General features: G+C 39.5%; 2 protein-coding genes and 1 long non-coding RNA gene across 3 annotated transcripts; 1 reads left to right on the forward strand and 2 right to left on the reverse strand.

Annotated features, from left to right (window-relative positions):
• Nucleotides 1-1,147: 1,147 nt before the first annotated feature.
• On the reverse strand, nt 1,148-2,433 carry cart3 (cocaine- and amphetamine-regulated transcript 3). Its single transcript, XM_088371067.1, has 3 exons — nt 2,195-2,433; nt 1,771-1,854; nt 1,148-1,661 (listed from the first exon to the last, which is right to left on the reverse strand). Exons 1-3 carry the CDS (start codon nt 2,393-2,395, stop codon nt 1,554-1,556), a joined length of 393 nt encoding a protein of 130 aa, XP_088227193.1. The 5' UTR covers nt 2,396-2,433; the 3' UTR covers nt 1,148-1,553.
• Nucleotides 2,434-14,831: 12,398 nt separating this feature from the next.
• Nucleotides 14,832-17,519, forward strand: LOC148400216 (uncharacterized). Its single transcript, XR_015857780.1, has 3 exons — nt 14,832-15,069; nt 16,458-16,524; nt 16,604-17,519. It is a non-coding gene; the product is annotated as an uncharacterized LOC148400216 (long non-coding RNA).
• A 3,744-nt stretch (nt 17,520-21,263) lies between these two features.
• Nucleotides 21,264-23,498, reverse strand: cartl (cocaine- and amphetamine-regulated transcript-like). Its single transcript, XM_088372154.1, has 3 exons — nt 23,243-23,498; nt 22,396-22,470; nt 21,264-21,909 (listed from the first exon to the last, which is right to left on the reverse strand). Exons 1-3 carry the CDS (start codon nt 23,378-23,380, stop codon nt 21,802-21,804), a joined length of 321 nt encoding a protein of 106 aa, XP_088228280.1. The 5' UTR covers nt 23,381-23,498; the 3' UTR covers nt 21,264-21,801.
• Nucleotides 23,499-26,162: the final 2,664 nt, after the last annotated feature.

The following is a 26,162-nucleotide window of genomic DNA, read 5'->3' on the forward strand; positions in this document are numbered from 1 at the left end:
ATGACTTGGCAGTATTATTTGCCCAGGACAAGGACCATCTCAACATTATGCCCACGGCACCAGGTAGCCCTAAAGGACCACATAAGTAGCCTGCAAGCATGTTCCGAAAAAAGTTCACCATTTATGCCAACTAAGAATTGTAGGCATGAGCAACTCAGAGTGTTGTCACTTGTAGAAATGTTTAGAATTCAAGTGTAGCACGTTGCTATTCATCTATTTTCTGCCTTTTTAAATCTTCCTCATTTTCTTTCAGCTTGCCCCATTATGAGTGCCACACCACTTCATCCTTTTCTATCTATAAGTCAAACTTTAAAATTGTCTTCTCTGAACTTTCCTCCTCATCCGTCCACCAATGTACATACATCCCCACTGGATGTGTCCAAAACAGCTGACAGTCTGTTCTCTACACTTCCTATGGAGGAGAAACCATACTGTTGGTCACAAATGCTCACTTCATTCCTGATTGGGGCCTCCACTACCTTTCCCCATAACTTCATTGTGTGTCTTATCAACTTGATTAAATAGTTCCCACAACTCTGCACATCACTTTTGTTTAAAACGGGCACGGTTTGTCAATTCCTCTGGCATCTTTTCACCCTCTAGAATGTTATTAAAATGCCTTATCAAAAACGCCACAGCCACCACTCGTCTCTGCTTCCATATCTTCCATTCCATTCTAACTTGTAGGTTACCACCATCAGTGGTCAATGTTTACCTGGGCACGGGGCAGCAACCGATCCGATGTGAAATTCTGTGGATGAACGTTCATAATTTTTGTGTACAGTTGAATCATTCGCCAGCTGATTTTGGTTGAAAGACTGACTCATGTCTTGGACACGTTGCTGCTATTCAATGAGGGCACATATACGTAGAGAAAAGCAATTTCACTCTCATTCATATTCATACTGCGCTTCCTGTGTGGAAGTCAGGGTGAACGACTTCATCACCAGCGACTTAATGTAAGATCACATTTGAATATCTATCTTTATTTTGTAGACATATTTATATTGGTCTGGTTGAAAGACCAATTTTGTAGTGTCTGAGGTCAATTCATTATATTAACGTGTCACTTGCTTTATCTCTGTCGAGCTTCATTGTGGTTGGTGAGTGATTCATCTATTTTAAAAAGATTACATGACAAGGGCACTGCTTTACAAAACACGAGTCACCATTTATTATTTCTGCCATGATAACTAAATACACAAACATTTACCTGAAACAAGATTTTTGTTATGTAACAATTTTACGCATGTCATGACAGTTTCAATCAAAATTAGCATTATTATTGTACAGAATTTTGCACTCAGTGCACATGAACATAAAGGACATATGTGACAATAGCTTGCCTCAGCCCTCTGCGGGTTTCTGTGACTTTATTGTGCTTCCAGTATATCATTACAGACTTAACGGTGATAAACAAAATACATACATGAAAATACATATTCTTCAACTGTCATCCTCATCGAGCTTTTCATCAAAATATGACATTATGATGGGAATGAGTGACAGTTTCTTATCTTGATGCTACATTCTACATTGAGAGCTAAGCAGCCTCATAAGCACTTGAGCAAGAAAAAATTGCAGAAAGCTCCTCGGGGACAGTCGCACATCTTCCCGATGCGTGCTCCTTTCCTCACCGCGCACTGTTCCCCGATGTCACACTGAAGGAGGGGCACAAGACAGCAAAATTCAATCGAAACACAAAAGCACCGCGAACTGAAAATCTATAACAGCCTAAAATAAAAAAAAATTAAAAAAAATAGTCTGTACCGTCGGGACTTGGCCAAATTTTTTCTCCCACACCGGCAGTCGTTTCGTCTGCAGCTTTTCAAGAACTTCCTGGAGCGCTCCAAGCTGCAAAGGGCAACGTTACGTTTGGTTTAACCAAGGAAGAAATTAACACATTTGAAGATCAAACAGCAACCACAAAAGGGTCAAATTTCCAGAAAAAAAAAACGCAGGTAAATTGTCTTTTCTGAGTGAAAATGTAAATGACAAAAATCTGAAATTTTCTTTTTAAGTGATACAATACAGCAATTGAAGAACAATCTTCTAAAATATATATGCCTAACTTTACTAGTATATATGTGTCAAAATCAGCTTAGCTCCATTACATGTTTCATTCCACACACACACAAAAAAAACCACACATTTGTTATTTTTGTGCATATCTATCAGAAATTCTCAAGCTTACCAATTGCTTCTCACTTGTCAGGTTCGGACCTTTTGGGTAAAAATCCCGCAGGGCCCTGGGAGTCAGATCCTCCTCAGACTCGGAGTCGGTGAATTGGGCTTGAGAGCGAGGACAGGAGTGCAGGAGCAGCAGCAGCGATGCGCACAAGAGCGCGCCACTGAGCCGCCTGGAGCTCTGCTTGCTGCACGACATCGTCATCATGTGGCCTGTCTCACATACAGGGACAAGAGCGCTTAACACCTTTATACTTGACGCCTGGGATCATCTTGCTCCACCTCGCCTCGCCCTTTGATCCCCCTCCCCTGCAAAGTTTTGTCATGCGTAACAGGCGCCTTGGGTGAGTCATCCAATAAAAGTTGCTGGGCAAATTGAGCCTACTTTGTCAACAAGGAAAAAACAACCATGCTCCAGGAGGTCACACCAACAAAAATTAATGTCTGAATGCAGCGTGGATGACTGAAAGTATTTATTTAACGTCATTTAATGTTTTAGAATTGCAATCCTAGGGTAATTACATTAATGCTGACAACATTGAGTTGATTGATTTGGTAGTTTTTAATGTGCCACCTCTAATGAGAGATCCTGCACACAAGTATGATACTTTAAATAGCAAGAAAATAATTACATTAAATAGGAAAAAACGTGGTTTGAAAGGAAACATTTGTTATCAGTATTGAAAGAGAGAAAATAAATCACAATAGTGTGTTGATTACATTGATGAAATCAAACAGCAATAAAAGGTTATAGTTATCCTTTGATATGTTCTCCTTGCTTGCATGGCTTTTTACACTTATTAACCAAAGGCTAAATTGTCACACACACACACACACACACACACACACACACACACACACACACACACACACACACACACACACACACACACACACACGCACACACACACGCACACACGCACGCACGCACGCACGCACGCACGCACGCACACACACACACACGCTTGCTTGCTTGCTTGCTTGCTTGCCTGCTTGCTTAGGCGGTCTATCGTAGTCGAAGATGACGTAGCTTCCATTTTGTTGATCTGATTGGTGACTATCGTTGCTGGCGACGATGCCATTCCATATGACAATGAAGTCCGATCCTGGAGCCACATGTCCTGCCACAGTGAGGACATGTAAGGCCTGGATCAGGGGGCTGGTATGGTTCTGGAACTGCAGGATGGTGTCTTCGCCTCCGCAGGTCCCGCCAGTATTGATTTCGACACTCCTCTAGGTACATGATCCTGTCATGGCACAGCGAGCGCCACAGCGATCGGTTAGCTGAAGCTGCCTCAAGTTCATTGAGTTTGATGTTGCACCTCTTCAGTGGTCCTTTCAGTTGGTCTTTATACCACAGCTTTTGTCCTCCGGGCTTTCTGCTGGTTGAGAGAAGTTTACGAAGCAATCGGTGTCCTGGCATCCGAATGATGTGGCCAACCCACCAGAGTTGTCTCTGTGCCAAGATTGCCTCTATGCTTATGGACTCAGTGCGCTGCAAAATGTCCATGTGAGAAACCCGGTCCTGCCATGTGATGCCAAGGATGCGTTGAATGGGACCTCTCCTGGATAAGTATTTCTGTTTTTTGGGTGTTGATCTGATGACATGGTGTCTAATACATACTGCATGGCATCAGGGGTGTGGGTGAGCAGTGTGCAGTCATCTGCATATTGCAGCTCCTGGATGTTGGAGTCTGCCATCTTCGTCTTTGCCTGAAGGCGTCGGATGTTGAATAAGCTCCCATCCAAGGCGAAACTCGATGGAGACACCGCTATCCTCTACGATGGACTGATGGACTGGGAGTGTGGCTGCTGCCAGGAAGAGGTTGAAGATCATGAGAGCCAGTACACGCCCCTGCTTCACCCCTACTTTCACGGGGAATGAGGGGGACTGTTCACTGCCTACAAGTACACAGGCCTGCATACCATTGTGAAACTGGGGGTAACATTGTGAATTTGGGGGGAACACTAAACTTCATGAGGATGCTCCTGAGCAAATCACGATCAACCGTGTCAAAGGCCTTGGTGAGGTCAATAAAGGTGATGTGTTGTTCCCTGCATTTCTCCTGGATTTGACGGGCAGTGAAAATCATGTCCAGTGTACTTTGGTTCTTTCTAAAGCCACACTGTGTCTAAACTGCTTTTTATTTAGATTTGTTTGCTGCATTTTTGTGTTCTCTGGTTACACTTCACTGATTTTCTTTCTGCTTCTGTTTGGACTGAGATGGAATCGCGTAAAACTTTGATCATGCTTGAGGCTGCATGACTCACATCCCCCCATTTTTAACGAGTGGGCGATCAATTTAACTTTTCATTCACAACCACAATTTCATTTGTTTTTCTGTCACACAGTTGTCTATTTGGTCCCCCCAGTTGGTCCAGTTATGTAACTTTAGTTGTGATTCAGATTCTTTAAGCTCAACACAAAGTGAAATAGTTTGTAACTTGGGGTAAAGTTAAGATGTGATTGTAAGGAGTTCTCATTACTTTGTCAGAATATTAAAGACCCTGTTAATTTATATATCTGTTAAATACATTCTTCAAAGTCTGTTCCTCACGTCACATCTTTGTAAAGTCGACTACTAGCGTGGCTGCATATGAGTGCTTCATAGTCAGCCATGTGCATATGTCATGATAAGAATGTCACGAGTGCCAGCAAGGGAAAAGAAAGGGAAATTTAAAAAAAAAACAGATTCGACAACCAGCGTGTGGACCAGGGCTTCATGGTGGTGTGGCTGCTTTAGAGAGCCTCGTTGTTGGCAGTGGAAATGTACATGTCATGGGGGGATTCTGCAAAAACAGAATTTAATTGCAGCATCCATGCATTCGTCCACCGGTGTCACCATGTTTGGTTTGTTTGTTTCCCCTGGCCTCAGTGCTTCTTGTTTTTGTCACAGCCATATATCCCACCCCCAAACATACTGTTGCTTTTTGACTGGTCCGCACCACCAGTGGTAGAATTTGGAGAAAATCAGATGGCAAGATGGATTTTCTGAGTTTTGTGAGCTCCCAAATACCGTGGGAATTTAGCTTGCAGGCAAGGTTAGTTCTTGAATGACGTTGGCATCGAGCAGCAATAATAATAATAGTAATAATAATAATAAGGAGAATAGTAATAATAATAATAATAATAATAATAATAACACATCAGATATACTATATATAGTGCTTTTCTGGACACTTAAAGACGCTTTACAGTGGATACATTATTCATGCATTCACACATTCACACTCTGGTAGTGGTTAACTACATAGTCACAGCTAAATAGCCAACTCTGGTTATTGAATGACCCGCTCGACCACGGCCGCCACATGTGGCAGGACCTCTGGCGACCATGTAGCTCAGGGGTGTTACACTCTGGCCCGCAAAGACAAATTGTGCATTGACTTTGTGTCAATACTAATATTTCAAATTGTCTTCACTTTTAAAAAATAGAGATGGTGCTAGCAGATTTCAAAACTAGATATTTATCAGTTTGTTGTGTAGCCTATACTGTATGTAATATGAGAACGTCATACATTTATTTGGGTTGACAGTTATAATGGCCCTCCAAATGAAACTATGACTACAATGCGGCCCGTGACAGAAACTGAATTTGACACCTCTGAATTGTAGCTCCTTCTCTTACTGTGACCCTCAAGTGGACAAGCAAGGATTGATGCTACTATTATAGAATAATTGAGTAGTATAGTAACTATTGAGACTCTATAGATAATTTGTCATCTGACATGTTAAATCACTAACTGATTACTCAACAACATCAAAGTGAAGCACGCAGGAGGTCCAGCATGTTTGGGCAATGTACTTCCCTTGCTATTCTTGCCGAGATTTGCTTTTTGGATCGCACAGCAACACTGATGTTACCATGCTACTGTTGCTATGGAGCAAATATGGGTCTTAATATTTCTCATCATCTGCTAATCTCTAATTAGACTATGCTACAAGACATTGCCTTTCCCTAAACCTAGTACCATGGCTTTGTGCCCACATAGCATTTGTTAACCATTGCATTGATGTTGTTGTTTCCAACAGTAGAAACCAATTTGTCTTACCATTGAATACACCCCAACTTAAAATGGTAATTTACAAAAAGTACATACATCGACAGCTGGGCGATTAATCGTTCATTATCGATTAAGCAGAGTTTATTTGCCAGGAAAGTTAAATGTTCTTTAAAAGCCCACCATGATCATCATCATTTTTTTTGACTCTTTATAATTATTCTACTGCGCAGTAGTGTTCTTAATGATTTGCAATATGCTGTCTGGAAAAAGCATTTGAGCACTCTGTCCTAATTTAGAAAAACAAATGATCAAAACAAATTTACGAGAAAAGTGCTGGAATACATTCCTTCAATTACCCCATTGAGTGTGAAGTGATATTGGCCACATTACAATGTACCAGAATCAAGCTGCTGAATATTTGAACTATTTTGTGTTTTAGATAATAGATAAAGTTACCTTTATTTTGCATCATACTTCAAGTAAATTGGAATTTTTAAGTCAAGGAAAGGTGGATCGGGACGGATAAGACAAGGTAAAAGGGCACACTGACAGAGAAGGAGCCTTCATTAAGTTCAGAATTTATGCCAGGTTCAGGGACAGGTAACAATATGGCTGCATCTGAGCTGTCTTGTTAGAGAAGGGCAAGTTTATTAGTATGACAATTCATAAAGTTTATGAGTTTAACCATTCAAAGACAAGGGAATGCATGCGTCAACATCAATTCATTCAATAAAACATGAAAAAAATCATTACTTAATTAAAAATGAGGAGTGCTGTTAAACTAATTTCAGCGAAATAAAGCAGTTTTTCAGCCTGTATTTAAAAATGATCAAAGTTGAGGGCTGTTTTAAACTTTCTGACAGACTGTTCTAGATTTAAGCAGAATAAAGCTGAAAAACAGCCTTGCCATTTTGAGTCCTGGCTCTGGGCACCAGGAGTGGACTCGTCGGTCATTCTCGGAGCCCGAGAAGGTTCATTTGGCTCTAATGTGTAAGCAATGCACATTTGCACTAGAACGTGAGACTTGTACACAAGTAGAGCTGTTTTGGATTCTATTCTTTGAGTGAAGAAGCCAGTGGAAAGACATGAGCACTGGACTAATATACTATAGTTCTATTTCCTGCTTGTAGTCAGGGTAGTTATTTTTGATGTACTGCTGTTTTACAGCCTGTCGAGAAAGCCTAGTGAACAAACTGTTACAGTTTCATTTGTCCATCAAAGTCAGGGGTAGACACTATTGACTTTATTTTGGAAATTACCTTATTAGTTTGGCCATTAAAATTCAGGTCTGAGTCCAATAGGGTTAGGTTTCTTAAGTTCGAATTTGATTGTTACATTTAAGAAGTGAGTCTCAAGGTCACTGATAACATTTTAATTTGGTTTCTTTATGCCACAGATAATGAGTTTAGCTGGACTTTTTTTTTTTCATCCATACGCTGATCTGTTTGATACAGTGACAGAGCTAATTCTACAGGCCCATGTTCACCTGGCATCAGTGACACAGATGTGGTAGGACACTTTGTAGTGTGTTTTAGCTGGCCTCATGGAAGCACATAAAGATTGAACAGTAGGGTCCCAAGATCGACCCCTGGGGAACACCCTCGGTCATAGACTTACGTATAACAGAACTGGCTCAATCACAATACCCCACCTTACTTCTTATCTTGTCTCTTCCCCCTAGAAATGCACATTCATGAGAATCAAGACATTTCACAATTTTCTGTAAACTTGAGGGGTGTATGACCAAGACAGACCCGACCTCCCTAGATGACAAGACTCCTACACAGTCTGCCACCTCTGCACCAAGCGACAAGAACATTGTCAAAAGATAGGGGAAAACGACCTATGAAAGTATTATTTCTTGATTTTCATTGTAATGACACTTGTGGTTGAGTAGACGTTCTATACTTTGGTACGATTACATGCTCTATGTTGTTGGTAAACATTCGTTATAGAGCCAGTTTATACGGCTTCTGAGCAAAATAGTCTACTTACAACACAACCCGCACGCGGCTCACATTGACGACGTCACGAGTCTACTACAGTGCATTCCCAGGGGATTAAGAGAAAGGAATGGGATTGGTTAAAAGGTTACGAGAAAGGAATAGGCCTGTCAGGTTTATTTTACTGACATGTGTACTATAAAGTAAAGAGAAAAGACTCAGCAAACAGAGATCACAATGAGACAAGAATATTAATTCAAATGTTCGCGCGGAGTTCAGTACAGATAGCTTACAACAATCTGTCTATACTAAATATCTGTAAGCACTCCTACTCTTTTTATTTGGATTTGTCCTACCCACAATGTGAGACAAAAGCCCCTAAGGGAGGGGGGAAAAAGCATGTGGGCTTTGTCCCGTAAGCCAAAATAAACACAAGGTGTTGCATACTTATATGGCAATGTCTGTAAAACAATTTCAGCAATCAGCATCTCTCTTGGTCTCTATGATAGAAACAGGAAACTTGACGTTTTCTTGCCGCTCCATCTGAGAGTGTAAAACTGTGGTCAGGCATGTTGTTTCTACGAACTGTCTCGGTAGACGTTCTCTTATTGAAGAGTTGCAAGCTGGTAGCTGCGTCCTGCCTGACCCAGCCGTCACCTCTCTCGTGACCCAGCTGTAACCTTTCTTTTCTATAGCACAACATAAAAAACAGCAAAGCCAAACAGCAAGCATATATTGCAGTAATATTGCAGTAAGCATTGATTAGAGAACGCATAACATATATATACATTTTTCTAACAGGGCCTGTGTCTGAGGGCTCTATTTTCATAAATGGTACGTGCGGAAATCCTGCCGTATTCAGATTTTTTTTTGCAGACACAAGGCAGGCACCATGCTAGGCATTCCAGGTGTGTCCTTGAAGATATGCCAGGCAGAATGTCAATGTGGTGGCAGAAAGTCTGTTTTGACGTTATTCCTCGTGTAAATATTGGCACCATTTTGGTGAATTTGATTGCGGCACAGGTAGGCATAGACTGAGCCTTGCAGACACATATTTCCTTCATAGATATAAGATAAAATATTAGTACTTCTCTTAATCATTAATGTTCACGTAAACAAGCTCGTGTACCTGCTGGTTGAATAGAAGCACACATGGCTGTGGCTATAGTGGCAGGGTTTTTCTAGACCTAGATATCCCATGTCTAGCCGTGAGTTGGTGTCATTTCCAAGTGCTTCCACAATAATACAATTAATTGAGAATAAGTGTCAACTGTGGCCATGTAAAGGCCTTTGAGACACGTTTGTGATTGAGGGCTATATAAATAAAATTGACTTGACAATTGACAGTCGACTGGAATATTTAAGAGGAAGGCAATGTGTGGCATCCGGAAATATTTCCACTCTGGAATACACTGAGCTCCATTCTTCCACAAGTGTTTGTAAATACAGTCTACAGGCCTGTATGTTTAATTTTATATGCCCGTGGCCATGGAAGTGGCACCTAATCCTGATTATTTGCATGGGTGCAAATACTTTTGGCAATGCAATGTACATCAAGTCCACAGACATGTAAGTCACAGTTGACATGACTGCCCGCAGACTTACGTCACGTGCTGTGCTGGATTTGCTCCGGTCTTAAATATAAAGCCCTGACACTTGGCCTGCATCTTAGCTCAGTGCTTTAGTGGGGCCTAAAGCTTGATTGGAAAGTATTTAAAGCATTATTAGATAGGAGTAAATCAGTAAGCTTTTAGTATGCAAATTTTTCTAATACTTTCTCGGCTTAATTGTAGCAAACTCAGCCGGACAATGCTGAAGCATACTGATTTTCCACAAAACTTTTTTTCCTTAAGATGCCTTGTTTCCCTATGTGGACACACAGCGTTACAGCATGAATCAAACAATAAATATGAATGAGAGCCCTTAAAAACAGACAATACAGTAAAAATGCTAATGACAGTCTGTAACGGGACAGACAGGACAACCAAACGCGTCACAGTACTCTCGTTTACTGTATTGGAGGGAAAGAGGAAGTGGATTGCTGGAGCGGAGCAGATAAGTCAGCGCAGTTGGCAAGGATGAAGCAGGCTCGTGGTCGCACAGGCAGAAGATCGTACCTGGGCAGAGAATGAAGCAAACACAAAGCTTAACCGTAATGATTATAGGACAAAAAAAGACCTTTCCATGGGTAATTACAATCCTAAGAATTTTTGATGAAACAAATCAAATAACAGAAATACTTCGTCCCCATTCCAAATCTACCACAAACGTAATACACAACCTGTGCCACAACTTGAGCCTGGTGTCAACTAGTCTAGTCTATTTCCCGTGACCAAATTGTAAGGTGCACAGAAAACATGTTTTTACTCCTGTCTACAAAAATGAGGCCGTAGGTGTCTTAAATGGCTTCAAAGAATGTAATTGTGTTAAGTAACAATCTATTGCATTTTGAACCTCTTGAACTTTGTTATGAAAGACTATTACAAACTCATTCCACTGTAGACGTGCGAGCTAATTTTAAGGGTAATCAACCTGGAGGGTTTGTTAATCTGTTTTCTGAGGCAAACAAGACACGAGTGTTGTTAAACACCCTTGTTTCATGCAAAGTCTGATTGAGCACAAATAACTTTTCTTTGTATATTTCTTAACGAGCCTGGAGCTTTGACTTTCAGCATTTCCAAGCATCTTCCTTTCACGTAGCTCCCCTCAAAGAGGGAATCGAGGGGTTGGGAGGAAGAGAGGGCGTCATGAAGATGAGGAGACATAAGAGGATCACATCACAGCTCCTTTCTCAGCTTGGAGCTCTTGAACTCATAAATCACTATGTCTTTCCCGTGCATTAGTTTGATTGGTCATCAGCCGGCGTACAATCAAGAATCAGCAGGGTGGACTTGTAATTCCTGTAGTGACTCATTGCTAATTGCTGCATCAGAGTCTGTGAAATAAGCCAGGATTAATGTGCATCATTACAGCTCTGGTGTCAAAAATGTGATAAAAAGTCCCAAAAATAACTAAAAAGAACGTAGCTTTCTTTGAGGCTCTTGAATCCAATTATGTGACCAAGTGAGTCATGTGAAGACTTCTGCGTACTACGTTACTTTAAATCACACTAATTGAAAGCTTTTCATTAAGATATCCCAATAACTGCATTGAAACTTGGCACTGCTGGGTGGACATTTTAATCTTTTAGTAAATAAATCAATGCGTGAAACTAAATGTTTTTTGAATACCGTATTTTCCGCACTATAAGGCGCACCTAAAAACCTCCAACTTTCTCAAAAGCCGACAGTGCGCCTTATAATCCGGTGCGCCTTATATATGGACCAATATGGATTCATGGATGAGGACTAATTTATTAAAGTAAGCTTTACGTGTTTATTTTGTGTGTTGTGTGATATTAATGTTTGAGCAACGTTGAGTTTTTGATATATTGTTATTGTTTTCACTATTTCGAGTGTTACCATATTGTGATAGCATTAACGTTTGAGCAGCGTTGAGTTATTTATTCTATGCGTTTTATAATCCGGTGTGTCTTATATATGAACAAAGTTTTAAAATGGGCCATTCATTGAAGGTGCGCTTTATAATCCAGTGCGCCTTATAGTGCGTAAAATACGGTACATAGGACACCCCACACAGGAAGGCCACAGCTAATAGTGGAACCCAGAATTTAGGAATTAACTGTGATGCAGACGTGATAACCACTTGTCCACGGTGCTTGCCTTGTCAATAATTCAGCATTACTAACCGACTTTCTAATAATTGAACACATTCTTCACTTTTACAGCCAAGGGCTGATGTGCTTGTTAAATTGATCTGCATGTTTAGCCCTGAAGTAAATGGCACAGCATTCCTTTGGCACTCAAATGATATGTTATATGATTGTTAGATTTTGCTCACTGGCACTAAATACTGAATGGGAAGCCTCACAGTTGAGACAGGTTTATTTTATATGAATAATTAAAATAACCACGTATGTTACCTTTCTTTTATGTAGCCTTACAATGCTGTCAATTAGTATGTAATTAGTACACTGCTCCCTAGCTCATTTAAGCCAGTTTGTTATGAGACCAGTAAATATTCAGCATTTGTGGTTGCTGGTCAGCTGGGGTTCCAGGCATTCCAAACTGATGACATATGGGTGATATTAATTATTGCTGGATGCTCACTGGCAGAGCATATTTGTCATTGCAGCGTCTTTAATAAAAATAAAATTGCCTTTGACAGTTGGCATTTGAAAAAAACAATTCATACTAGATTCATGTCAATTGATTAAATTGGGAGCTCAGGGTAAATTAAATTATTGATGTCATCGTATCGCATTTCTAATCCTGATAAATTTCCTGGCAAATTTACCGAAATCGTAACGCTAACAGTTGCTAACTTGCTAGCATTTCAAATGTAACTTTTGAATTTATGTGTGGTAAGTAGAAATAAAGGGCCGTAGATGTCAAATGGACCAAGATAATCTGGATAAAAATAAAATATATGGTGGATGGGCCATGGCTCATAAAGCAGAACAATGCCAAAAAGGCATTCTCATGCGCAGTATTTTATTCCAATGAAGACCATCAATGATTCATTGCAGTTTCATTCATGAGTTATTGCAGCGCAGTGTAACATAACTGCAGTACTGATAACAGCCGGTTAAAAAAATATCCAAAACGAATCCAAAAGGTGTTTAAACTCCAGTTATAGATATGACTAAAGTGCATTTGTTTTTCATCCCACATATGTTTAAATATGACTCAATTTTTGACTGCAGCAAAGACATTTAGGTTTAATAAAAGTAGCTAAAAGAAGAGCTGAATATTCACTTTTATGGTCTCATAAGAGGAATTCTGAGGCTCCATAATAGCTGGTTGTTTCGATTGACGTTACGTTACATTGAGGTATCAATCAGCAGTCCGTATTTGACAAGATACATTTAACATAGCAGGGGTCGGCTCCTCTATCCTAACCATGATCGTAATTATCTGTTTTCTGTCTGTACGTTTGTTATTGATGATATCAATACTCTTCCAATTAGTGCAATCCAAGATGGCCTGATTGCTACAACTTAGCCTTGCACCTTCTCTCAGACAGCTTGGTAGAAACCTGCAGGCAAAATTCATGCAGACCTCCTGTTACACCTTCACTTAATCTGTCACAATTTATTTCAACCCCAACATGGCCAGAGCAGCAAACGACCCGATAGTTCTTATAGAAATTCTTATTATTCTTCTCTGGAAAAACTCACATTTTTGAGGGACTAAACATGAACTAAAATTTCCGCACAAACACCAGGCGTGACATTTGATATTTTAAAGTAGGCATATACAAGCTCAAGAAAATGGGTGTGTCACGTCCCCTTGAGTGCTTTATTGGAGCCCTGTCCTGGTGCATTCAAAATTGTGAAAAACGTGGGGCACCCTCAGATGTACAAAAATGACTTAGATAGATATCCTCTAATATGTTCAGGAAGTGAGTTATGAGTCTTTGACAGTACAATTTTGGCCCATTTTTGCACATTTTAAGGGGTCATTTAACCAACTGCTGCATGAAAAATTATTGAAAGCTTTTTATTTGGTCACATGTGGTTACCATGATGATGCACTGTTTACAAAGAAAAATCATGCTGTTTTATTGAGGGTCTCAACCTGGGCAAAACTCATAAAACTGTACACATAATACCCTTAGCGATTTCATGTGCGTTTCAAATATTCAGTAGTGACTACAGACACATTTTGAAAATATCATTCCCGGTTTTCACCCACATCTGTGAAAAAATGAGAAATACATAGTATATGTAACAGCCTAAGACCTACAAATAAAAATCATGTAGCCATATGCTACAGCACGGGTGTCAAACTCAAGGCCCAGGGGCCAGATACGGCCCGCCACGTCATTTTATGTGGCCCGCGAAGACAAATTGTGCATCAAATTCGTGTGTCATTACTAGAATTGCAAATTGACATCACTTCTAATAATATCTTTTTTTTTAAATATTTGACCAGTTTTTACTCGTCTGATTTGAAAACGAGTTATTTGTCAGTTTGTTTTGTAGCTTTTACTGTACATAATATGAGGTGCGCTTACATTTATTTGGGTTGACAGTCATAATGGCCCTTCGAAAGAAGCTATGATTACAATGCGGCCCGTGAAAAAAATGAGTTTGACACCCCTGTGCTACAGGAAGTCTGTGACTTTGACTTTCTGTTGGAATTGGGCACAATTTTTGGCCTTTTATAGAGGTCAGATTTGAACAAACTGCTCCTAGAGATATCATCTCATCTTGAAAGTTTGGGTGTTTGATTTGAACTTAAAAATTTATTTCAAGCTTTTTATATATTTAAGAGTTGCTGCCTTATGTAAGTACTACAAACGTGCACGTACCCCAATGTGCCAGTACCACAATGTGGCCAGGCAGCTCTGGTTTTATTTTATGTTTCTAAACCAATCTGCATGAAGAACGTGGAGAGACAAAAGCATGTGCATCCAAAGGAGGAGATGATTAATGCAGAAGCTGTCAATCACTTCCCATTAAATCATAATGCCGAGTCCCTTGAAGGCTGGCAAGTTCAGTGAAGACACAAGATGTGCTGCATGCGTGGGTGGTCTCTTTGAACAATTTCAAGCGTTACGTTGCGCAATATTTCAAGCGCATTAAAGCAACGGTGAAGCAGCTTTGATCTGCCTTTACTTTTTGGATGAATATTCAAGCTTCTCTGAACTGAGAGAAATAAAAGAATACATACTAAACACTGTCAGTGTAAAGATAGAATGATGACATTGTGGTAATAGTAAAGAGAGAGAAAATTCACTCTGCCCTTTTGCTTTGGAACCCTCAGGACATAAGAACATCAAGTTCACTGGATTGGTAAATATCACACACTTGCATGAGTTCACTGCGACAACCCAGCGTCCTGCAGAGGCCCTCTTGTGCGTCACTGAGGTAATTAAGGGTTGTGAGTTTGGGACCTTTTCGCTTCTGTCTGCCCACAGGACTCACATTTGTGGTTGAATTATGCAGTGTTCTCTCTCCAGTTGGTTGCCAGTGCAGAGATAGCTTTTTTAAAACTCTTCTTATACATGCATTTGCCTAAAGATATGCATAAACACACAATAAAAATGGAGCACAATTCGAGTTGTGCGATACCTGAGATTTTGGTATCGATCGATACCAAGTAAATACCGGCGCCAGTATTGCTGATACCGATACCAAGTACTTTTAAGTTAAAAAATGATTATGCCATTTTAAATTGGTTGTCCTATTTAATAGCATGTTAATTGAATGTTCTTGTTAAGTTCTTAACTGTGCCATATTATTTCCAATGGAAACATACCTGGACAGTTGTTTTTAGTTGTAACTTACAAAATAGTAGTAATCTGCCTAGTCTTAGTCTCCGCCTCTCTGAAATCAAGACACCTTCTCCGAGCTTGTTTTGATTTGATCCATTAAATAAGCCAATGCAACCTTATTAACCATTGTTTTGGTTTCCTTTGCACTGGCCTTGCAATCAGAGAACACAAAAGGAAAAATTGCGGCTTCTGCTTTGTAGGTAGGTTACTTGCGGTTAACGTCAAGCTATTCTCACTTAAACTGGAACTTTTATTTAAGTAGAATTGTACTATGAAGCACATGGACATATGAAAACGTCTACTAAAAGGGTTGCTCGAAGATTCCATGAAAAATCATAGAAATAAATGTAGAGAAATGATACTGATTGGAATGGATGATATGCCGATACTCATTTAAGAATAAATGTTGATACTTGGATAAAGCCCAAAATTTTTATAGATTTTAAAGTTGCTTGCCAACGTCTTAGTGTTATTTTAGACTACTGTTTCAGTCTACCAAATTATTTCAACTTTGATATTATGGACAATTCTGTAATGTTTTTTTTAACCAAATCCACTTTTTAATGCATAATGCAAATGAATCCATGATACAGTGGTATAGAAATGTGGAGAATGGCTAATAGGATGGAGTTTTTTTTAATCTTTTTTTTATTAAATTTTATTCCACATGGACTCTCCTGTCACTTTTATAAAGTATACACACATATTTCCCCAATGTAGGATAGTGACGTCACATTCTAATCTTTCTTGGATTATGGTGATGTCCAAAGAAATGTTTCTGTTTCCAGTCTCGCCACTTCAAATTCAGTTTATTACTCCAAAATTCACTAGGGAAAATTACTTGTATTTTATATTAAAAGAAAAAAAGATGAACTGCTTCTAGCAAACACCAGACTCAGTAAATCTGTTTTGAGCTTTAACATAACACAGTTTACTGAATTATCAAATTGCAACGTCCTATCAATAGAACATTTTGTATAGATATTTCTGCAAGTCCCTGGTGGTGCTGAGGCACATTCAGCGCCCAAGCGTGGTTGAAGGCATGACTGTGAGTACAACTAAAGAAATATGGGCTGATACACATTGTCCCTCTTAGACATTTTGGCATATCTTCCATTGTCTTCCAGGTATGTGAGTGGCTTGGAAGAAGAGTGGAGATGGACAGAGCCTATATTGGAGTGAAGAAAACACAAAATGACCATGCGGCAGGTTGCCACATTTGGGTTAACGAGAGAGGAAGAAGCTGTAAATTCTTGAGTTTCTAATATGCTCAGTACAGATGCTCAGTACAGATTTCCTACCGCTCGCATTGTTTGGTAGTCCAGTAATTGCCCACTTGATTTCCACAGTGGTTCCAAGCCTACAGACTGCATGAGCAGTAAGCAACTTGTTGAGGTGGATTTTAACAGTGTCTTCAAGACCATCATGTCACAGTTAACACAATTCGACGTTTTCTTCCGGCAGCTATCGTGTCCCACCAAGCACTAGTCAGGAAGTGCGTGTGGCTCTGGAAACCGAGTCCTTGGCCAAGTACTCAGAAAGTGTACCGTTTTTAAGTCATTTTAATTTGTCTCTTGAAATGTTCTTGATTTAGATGTTTTTTGTGTGCAAGAGAGTCAAAAACAAGGCTTGAAATGTTTAACATTGAGTGAAATATATATATATATATATATATATATATATTTTGCATGAATTCACAAATCACCACGTGGCACACAATCATTAAATGAAATCACGTTATACTTGGGCCCTGAAACTCACATTCACATATGCTATGCCTCTTTAGAAAGGTCTAAAATTCAACTTTCCAATGCGATAGAAAGCTCCTAAACATTGAATCATGCTATCTGAAAATATTGTCCAGCAAATACTGAAATGTGTCTGTGTCGTGCTCTCTATGCATCTTTCATGAATTGTCTCCAGCCACAGTTGTTGGCAGAGAGTCATGAAATAAAAAACATATTCCTCCCTTCTACCACAGTATACCTTTAAAAAAAATAAGCGCACTACAATCTTTACCTGTCTACAATAAAACAGGTTTCTTTCTGCACACAGAGACACGTGTCGTTCATCATTCACAAAGCACAAAGGTACAAACTCTAGTGTCCAGTTTGAATTGTGACAGAACTGATGAATCAAATATTCCAAAACAAGTTTGTCATCCCTCACGGCCCACACCTTCATGGTAGACTCAGTCTTGTGAGGAAGTTTGAAGCATTACACCAAAATGTAGCCTTAGGCGTATATGTGATGAAACGTTGCCATCTACTGGTGGCAGGAAGTTAAGTATGACATTTATACTAACTGTGCACAGCAGTTTTGTACTCTGATTATTGAATTGCACAAGAAAAAGACATTTGCTCATAAAATAATATGGACCACGGCAAAGAGTTTTTGCTAGCAGGAAAAGTCATTTGCATGCATTATATAGGAAAAAAAGACCTCTTTCATCCATCCATCCATCCATCTTCTTCCGCTTATCCGGGGTCGGGTCGCGGGGGCAGCAGCTTTAGGAGGGACTCCCAGACTTCCCTCTCCCCAGCCACTTCATCCAGCTCATCCCGGGGGATCCCAAGGCGTTCCCAGGCCAGCTGAGAGACATAGTCTCTCCAACGCGTCCTGGGTCGTCCCCGGGGTCTCCTACCGGTGGGACATGCCCGGAACACCTCCCCAGGGAGGCGTCCAGGAGGCATCCTGATAAGATGCCCGAGCCACCTCATCTGGCTCCTCTCAACATGGAGGAATAGCGACTCTACTCCGAGTCTCTCCCGGATGACCGAGCTTCTCACCTTATCTCTATGGGAGAGCCCGGACATCCTGCGGAGAAAACTCATTTCGGCCACTTGTATCCGGGATCTCGTTCTTTCGGTCACGACCCATAGCTCGTGACCATAGGTGCGGGTAGGAGCGTAAATCACCTCTTTCAAGGTGGAAGGACCTCTTTCAAAATTATGTATATATCCTCCCATCTAATTTCTATTGCTCCACTCTTGGTCATATAGAGAACAAACAACCATTGATGGTCACATATTGCTGAATATTTCTGTCATTTAAGTTTACTCTACACAAGACCATGTTAGGGTGAAAAAGTACTGGGGAAAAAATACTATGTTAGGGTTGACATTATTTTGATCATATGATTATGTTGGATTGTTGGCTAGAATCATTAATTTTGCTAAAACCTTCCACCTTACCTTGACACGTTGAAACTTTCCACAATCGCTGCAGTTGTTGAAACTTTCCAAACGATGTGGAAACATTCTTGCTTAGTTATCTAAAAAAGCTCCACTAGTATCTGTTTCCACAACCTTGGAAAACAAAGAGCACTGATTAAGCAGTTTGCAGAGGTGACCCCCAAAACCTGTTCACTCAATAAATAGTCCCTTGCAAGAAGCGAAAGTCAGACTGCTTTCAAGCACCTCTGTACCACACAGGGTGATGATGGCTTCCGCTTGCAAGCGTAAAAAGGGCAAAGTCTCACGTGTGGTTCTTGCATAAAAGGTAGAGTGGAGAAAACTACCATACTAAGTGGGGCCCAGCCATGAATGTTTACATGTTTATAATCCCCCATCCCAAAATAAATAAACAAGCAAACAAATAAATAAATGAATAAATGAGGTGCGGCTCGAAATGAAATGTGTATATTTAAGAGGCATCTAAAACCTTTGGATTGGATTCATTATCTGGACTTTATGTTCATACCAAAACATTTTTGATTCTGCTCAATTTGGCCTTAATGTCCTTAATGTTGCTTTGGGGACATGTGTGTAGTGATGTACAATGTTAATATTTCAAGAAAACATTCTCAAACAAATATCAGAAATAGTATGTGCAATTTACTCTGTGTCCATCCATAAATAGATGCAAACAACTTTTGCTGGTTCGTAGGCTACCTGGAAATGAAGGCTAGAGCAATGGATAAAATATATTTTCATTCACGATACTCAATAATAGCAGCATTCATATCAAACACAGAACTAAAATAACATGTTTTGCATCATGATTAATTTCCAAACAACTTCATTGCTGCTTTCAGGTCGTTTGTTAGGTTTAAATGAAATTTTGGCTGCGAGCATGATTTCAAATGATTTCACTGTTTTCTACATTGGCTTAGAAAAGTGCTTGAGCACCAAATGTTTGGGGTTTTGCATCATCGAGCGTGTATGTAATAATACATCCAAGTAGGAGATTTAAGTCATCTTCTGCTCTCCTGGCTTGATATTTTGAAATTTTGTTTTGAATAACACTGATTACATGCACTGACTGGTGATTAGTCTTACTTTCAATCAAATTGTACTTTTATTTAGTGCTTCCGGGGCTATAATCAATCAGTAAGACCATAACATCATTAACAAAATGAGTGTGCAAATTGTACGTTAATTAAAGCATTAGTCAAATTAAAATATTCAGCTCAGCGCAGATCTGTATTGCGCTGTTCATCCTGAGATGAAAGTCATGCTATCCAGTAAAATAAACGACAATACCTGGATTATTTTCAATTTTTTATTTTTCAATTATTTCAAAAATCCTCATGGGCTCTTTTTTTTAGCACATGAAAGTAAACCCAAGCTTAAGAATGTTCCACTGAAGACAGCACCGAAGGTCATTAAGGACAGTCAAGAACGAAGCTGATTTGCTCACTATTGACCCGTTTGCTGACCCGCCTAATTGCTTCAGGCATTGAACGACTCAACCCGAGGCTCTTATTTGTCTTGTCTGTCCCTCAAAGCCCAAAGGAGTTTTACATGAGCTTGTCGGTCTTTTATGGTTTGGTGGATTAAGATTTTGGTAACAAGTGAAGCATGCACATCCAGCATTTTCATGTCACATCTGGATACAGCACCGTAGCTTGCTAAAATTTGTCTCAGCTGTATTGAATTACAGCAAATAAATAATTGAAAATATGTGGGGGATGTCTACTTGTTTCCCCAACACATCATTTCCTTTTAGATATTTTTATTTTGTGTTTTTCTTGTGCAATAGAGATTGCTTAAATTTATAGCTGTGATGTTTCAGAAAACAAAATCCACCTATTGCTGAACCGAGCCTGAATTCTACCAATTCATAAATATTGCAAAATAGTAAATTACTGTACACTGTATTAATATTATGTCATGATGTGCTTTAGGAAAAGCAAGGGCAGATTCAGAAGTTCATCTAGAAAGTTTATTTGCCTCTCTGGTTGAAAAATGTACCTAGTAAAAATTTGTTGACCGTTGTTCTAGTTTTGCTGTCATTATGTTTATCACTTGCTTCTAGGAGCATACGGTAATAAACATGTGTCACTTTTTAATTTCTTACCTTTAATTACTGGTGGTTGTTTAATATTAAGCACCAAAGGTAGCGTTTCACGCTCCTGAATCATGTCCAAGCAGCGCAAATTCAGTCTGACTCATCTCAAAGCAGGTTCAGCGCAACAACTTCAGTTCCTGCTTGGTGATAGTTTTATCATAAGTGTGAATATTTGTGCTGTAATTAACTAGTGACCATTCTAGGATAGCTTATTGATCATTTGACTCGGGGGTGTTGGAGTAAGAGGAGACACAAAACATGCAGTCTATGGCTCTCCCAGAACTAGAAAGAATTTATGTATTTATTTATTTATTTATTTATTTATTTATTTATTTATTTATTTATTTATTAAACTAGCAGACTTCATAAACTCTCCTCATAAAATGAATTTCTGAGTGGAAAAACGTTTTCTTACAATTTTTTTACAGTATGCAGTCAAGTGCAGGTTGATTTGCTCAGCACATTGAATGGGAATTTATGGCACCACGCTACTAATTGCTTTTCATTTTTTTATTCATTTTTTGTAAATGATTACAATTGTTAGATAAGAACAACAACAAGAATGATGCTGTTTGCCTGTGTGCGTATATAATTAAAATGTGTCAATGTGAGGACTGTGACGCATGCATGGGCCGATATCACCCTTTTACTGTATGTGCTGAGGGGTCACCTTCCAGCTAAGTACCCTTCCATGTGTATTATACAAACCGCAGTAATATTCAGTTGAATAATTATTAACATTATATTTAAGTGCATTTATGTTTGTATGTATGTACGTATTATTCATTATCCTTTGAACTTTGTATGTCAACATAATTCTGTCCGAATAAAATTCAACCTTAAATTCAAAATGTTGAATGTGAAACACTTACATGCTACACACTATCAACTCATGCTGGACATCCAACATGAAGACAGCCACAATGCATGTACAGTTAATGAGGGCGCAGTAAGCCTACAACAGAATAGAACAATAGAACAGTTTTGAAAATGTGCACATTCCTGCAGACATAACTTTCATATTGCAAATGATTCAAATGCACTTGAGCAGGTAGGAATTGCAATTGGCTCCTCTGGCGCAGTCGCAGAGCTTTCCGATTCGTGGCCCGAACTTCATGGCACAACGGTCGCCCATCCCACACTAAGGGTATAACACAGATAACAATAAAACACACACACACGCGCACGCGCACACACGCATATGTCAAATCAACTACAAATTTTCAATCTGTTCACTTTCACAGGTTTCATTGGATTGATTCTATGACCAACAAGAATTGGTTAGTGAAATAAGTGAAATAAACAATTCTTGATCTGCTTGATTTGAAATTCAGTTTTGTTTGTATTTGTTTCAAGAGAACTGAAAGAGAACTTTTTTTTCCTTCCATTTTAGCAAATTTGGTGTGAAAAGCAATCTAACTTGCTCTGTAACTACTACGCTCAGACAGTCTGTTTACTTTATCTTTTAATTAGGCTGGCAACTCACAGCTTTAATTAGCAACAGTGAAGGAAACACATCACACTAAATGAGCATTGACTGGTGGCCGCATCGACCTTTTATTACAGAAAACAAAGTGGATTTGTATCATGGGCTCATTTGCATATATTTGTCAATACATTGCCTTACCAGCGGGATACTGCCTCTCTTTTCTGTGGAAATTCGATTATGCATCCTGCCCAGCAAAACATCCAGTGCTTCGACCTGCTCAGCAAGATCACCAGAACAGAACAGAACAGAATAGAACAGAAGAGAAATGATCATTGGGTGACTATATGTGGGAGATGGGTCAAAATAAAGTTGTCTGTATGGTCATACTGACACCTCTTAACTTTTTCCTCACAAGGGTCGCGGGCATACATAGGAAAATTAATCATAGCATGGCAAGTTGTAGGGATTTCTTTATGACAAAGAACAATCATTGTAAAAACTTGTGTTCGAAATGGTGACGAAGAAATATGACTGATTCCTGATTTGTATTTTTTTTATATAAATTATTGTCATCATTGAAATCTAATTACAGTGCAAGCATAAATTTTGAGCACAGGATATTCGTGCAGTGAGAAAGCGTATATATAACTGGTTTCAATTTGGAGGAACTTTTTTTATGGCTGAAAAATGACAAAGTGGCAAAGAAGTGATTGTATGAATTTATGTTAGAGAGAATACAGAAAAAAAATTCATTACTTGCTATTTCAGATATTATTTTTCATTGTTGGTTTGTACATTTTGAAAATTAATATCATAGAAATATTCAATGTACTTGTGTAGTTTTGAGCACTGGATATGCACGAAGAAAGAGTATTTGTAATTTTTTGCCATTTTGTATATTAAAAATATGTGTACACAACTTGAGGTATGCCAAAAAATAGGTGGGTTTTGTTTCTTCTCTTTTCAAAAGACAACATTCCAAAATTCACATTAACACTTAAACAAAATGGATACATTATAGAGTTATACAGTCGTGTACACTGACCAAGTCTCGGTCCGCTCCTAGTTCGCCTCTGTCTCCTTCCATGTCCTCAACAGACACTTCCTGGGACGTCTGGCCGTGACACAAGAGGACGAGCAGGCTCACCACCAGCAGCGCGCGGAGAACAGCGGAACTCTCCATGGTTCTGGTCCCGCTTGGTGGACGGAGGAGCGCCGAGGTCGCACTGAGAAAGGGGGCGGGGACAAGTGAAGGAGGACAAGTCGTGAACAGGTTGACGTGAAAATGTCCAACGGTCGGATGAATTCTGCCCTCTTATACAGACTCGTGGCCCCGCCCAAAAGGCCAATGCGGCAGGCAGAAGTGTTCTCGCAATTTAGGCCTACTATGGACGGGGTGGATGTTATCAGAAGGCGTCAGGATTTGACCATATTATGCTGTCATCATCTTATCACAACTTCATCCCCACCATCGTCATTGACACATTTGTATATTATTATAATTGTTACTGTGGTTAACACATTAAAATACACGGTTTAATTGTGTTGTTATTGAGATGATGATGATGATGATGATGATGATGATGATGATAATGATAATGATGATGATGATGATGATGATGATGATGATGATGATGATGATGATGATGATGATGATGATGACGACGACGACGACGATGATGATGATGATAACTTATTAACCAAGGCAAGTCAGCTTTTTTTATGCGGCATATTTAAATAAAATACAACATTTGACACCATTAATAAACGAAAAAGACATTTAAAAGCAAAGTCAAGATTATTTTGTTTTTTTAAATCATTGATGATTTATGTTAAATCCTTTAAAATGGGGGCTCAGCGTCACGGGCTGGTGGCCATTTGCAGCCCACATATTTTACAGCTCGGTCACATATATACATACTTGACAACGTTTTGTATTTACACTGGAGACTGATTTTTTAACTCCTGTTGCGTTTTGTTCAAGATGTTTGTCGTTGAGCAAAGAAAACAAAGATGTGGAGTTGGTTATCTATTTGCAAGATCTTGGGTTGCTTCACGGCAGTCAGTACAAGTGCACTTCAGCAGATGAGAACAACCACGTCAGACTCCAGATTAGGTTTTATACTCGCCGCAAGCAAGAATACGGAAGGGAAGAAAAGGGAGGGGAAAAGAAGGAAAAACATATCCTCATAAGAATGTCTTGTTATCTACTGAATGTTTTGTATCAATGTGTCATGATGTTAATGAGCTCTGCCTTATGTGTAATGGAAAAGTTACCAAGCTGTGTGTGCCGTGTCTGTGTTCTGATGGAGCAACTATGCTTGTATAAATTAATATAGAATTAATATAGAATATTTAGACATTGCTGTTGCTCCCTTTTCACTCCGGAGTACAGACAGACAGATTCTGTACTCTGCAGATATGTATGGTGGATGTCATCGTACTTCTTTCATATGACAACAGCGTGCATTAAATCCTCTGAATCAGTGGAGAAATCAATTAATTGGATGCACCATCATCATCATCATCATCATCATCATCATCATCATCATCATCATCATCATCATCATCATCATCATCATCATTATTGCATTTATCATAAAACTCCCCTCCGCTGAGGCAACATGTGGTCTGCTTGCAGTCCCATACAAGACGGGTTCCAGCAATTATTACTATTTCTGCTTCTACAATGTGAAAGACTGCGTGGACTTAAACGGGAATGAATGGAGCTGCTTTCATTGACCAGGAGGTAAATAGTCTGTGCTTACTTTCACAATGATGCAAATGCATGTTTACCTGCGCCTTTCTACGAAAATACCAAAAGAAAGAAAACTGCATTAGACCGTGATGTATGCTAAACTTGCACAGGGCACGGAAATGCCCCAAGTCAAAGGCAACAATATCTTATCAATGTATTTTTCCAAAACCTGCCATGATGAAAAACAACACAAACAACCAAGAAAATCAGGAATCGGAATGTGCTTTTGCTTAGCACAGGTACACCATGACATGTCTTGAATGGAAAGAGAAAGTTGTGGCGCTCAAGAAATCGGATGTCTACTCAACTAGACATTCTTCTGTTGACATTTTAGTTGACTAGAATGGGTGGAAAGATCACGGAAGTCAGTCAACTTCCGGCTAATCAAAGCGGCTACCCTCATGCCGTCTGGGTGGTCGAAGCGCACAAAGTGCTTGACACTGTGAATGGATAAGTTGACTCTCTGGGGTACGTGAATGTGATGTAGGCAATTGCAGACCACCCCTCCCTCCATAGTTGTGCTGGGCGGTCACTGGGAGTGCTATAAAATATTTTTACGATGATACCAAAAATAATTTGCTCAATAAATTGATTTCTACAATGCTTCTAATGGATTGTCCCACGTTGTTGTCATGTTTATGAATAAAATACAATGACATCCACCACAGAAATCAAATTAAATCAAATCAAACCAAATTAAATCAAATCAATCTTTATTTGCCAAGTTTGAGCATGCAAAACAAGGAATTTGACTCCGGTAAATCTCAGCCTCTGTACAACATTTAGGTAGCTAACAACATTCAGGACAACATGTGCAAAAATTGACAATTATTCTCAAACATCCCCTGATCTTAAACTCCCAGGAGGGCAAGGAAAAACTCAAAACTCCTACTAGGGGAGAGGAGAAACCTTGAGAAGAGACCACAGATGGGAGGATCCCTCTTCCAGGATGACCAGGCTGCAATGAATGCAGAGAGGACACATAATATGGACAATCCAAAGGTAAAGCATCGAGAGCAGGATGTTATTGCACAATAATGACTCTGAAACTCTATGAGTGGTGTGAGTTCATCAGAGCGACAGCCTGGGGGAAGAAGCTGTGTCTGTTGGTTTTGGCATACAGTGCTCTGTAACGCCGTCCGGACAAATCCTCCAAAATCACTCCACTTAGACCCGCTTTTAGCAGATTTATCATATAGTCTACTTT

This window comes from Syngnathus floridae, chromosome 3 (assembly GCF_059516105.1).
Source record: "Syngnathus floridae isolate MCC-2025c chromosome 3, RoL_Sflo_1.0, whole genome shotgun sequence".
NCBI lineage: Eukaryota > Metazoa > Chordata > Actinopteri > Syngnathiformes > Syngnathidae > Syngnathus > Syngnathus floridae.

Excerpts from the sequence above, each read along its gene's own strand:
- cart3 (XM_088371067.1), bottom strand. The coding sequence starts at position 2,395 with ATGATGACGATGTCGTGCAGCAAGCAGAGCTCCAGGCGGCTCAGTGGC. Across the intron at positions 1,855-2,194 it reads TGACAAGTGAGAAGCAATTG|CTTGGAGCGCTCCAGGAAGT; the intron begins GTAAGCTTGAGA and ends TGCCCTTTGCAG. Across the intron at positions 1,662-1,770 it reads AATTTGGCCAAGTCCCGACG|TGTGACATCGGGGAACAGTG; the intron begins GTACAGACTATT and ends CCCCTCCTTCAG.
- cartl (XM_088372154.1), bottom strand. The coding sequence starts at position 23,380 with ATGGAGAGTTCCGCTGTTCTCCGCGCGCTGCTGGTGGTGAGCCTGCTC. Across the intron at positions 22,471-23,242 it reads TAGGAGCGGACCGAGACTTG|GTCGAAGCACTGGATGTTTT; the intron begins GTCAGTGTACAC and ends CTTGCTGAGCAG. Across the intron at positions 21,910-22,395 it reads AGAGAGGCAGTATCCCGCTG|TGTGGGATGGGCGACCGTTG; the intron begins GTAAGGCAATGT and ends TTATACCCTTAG.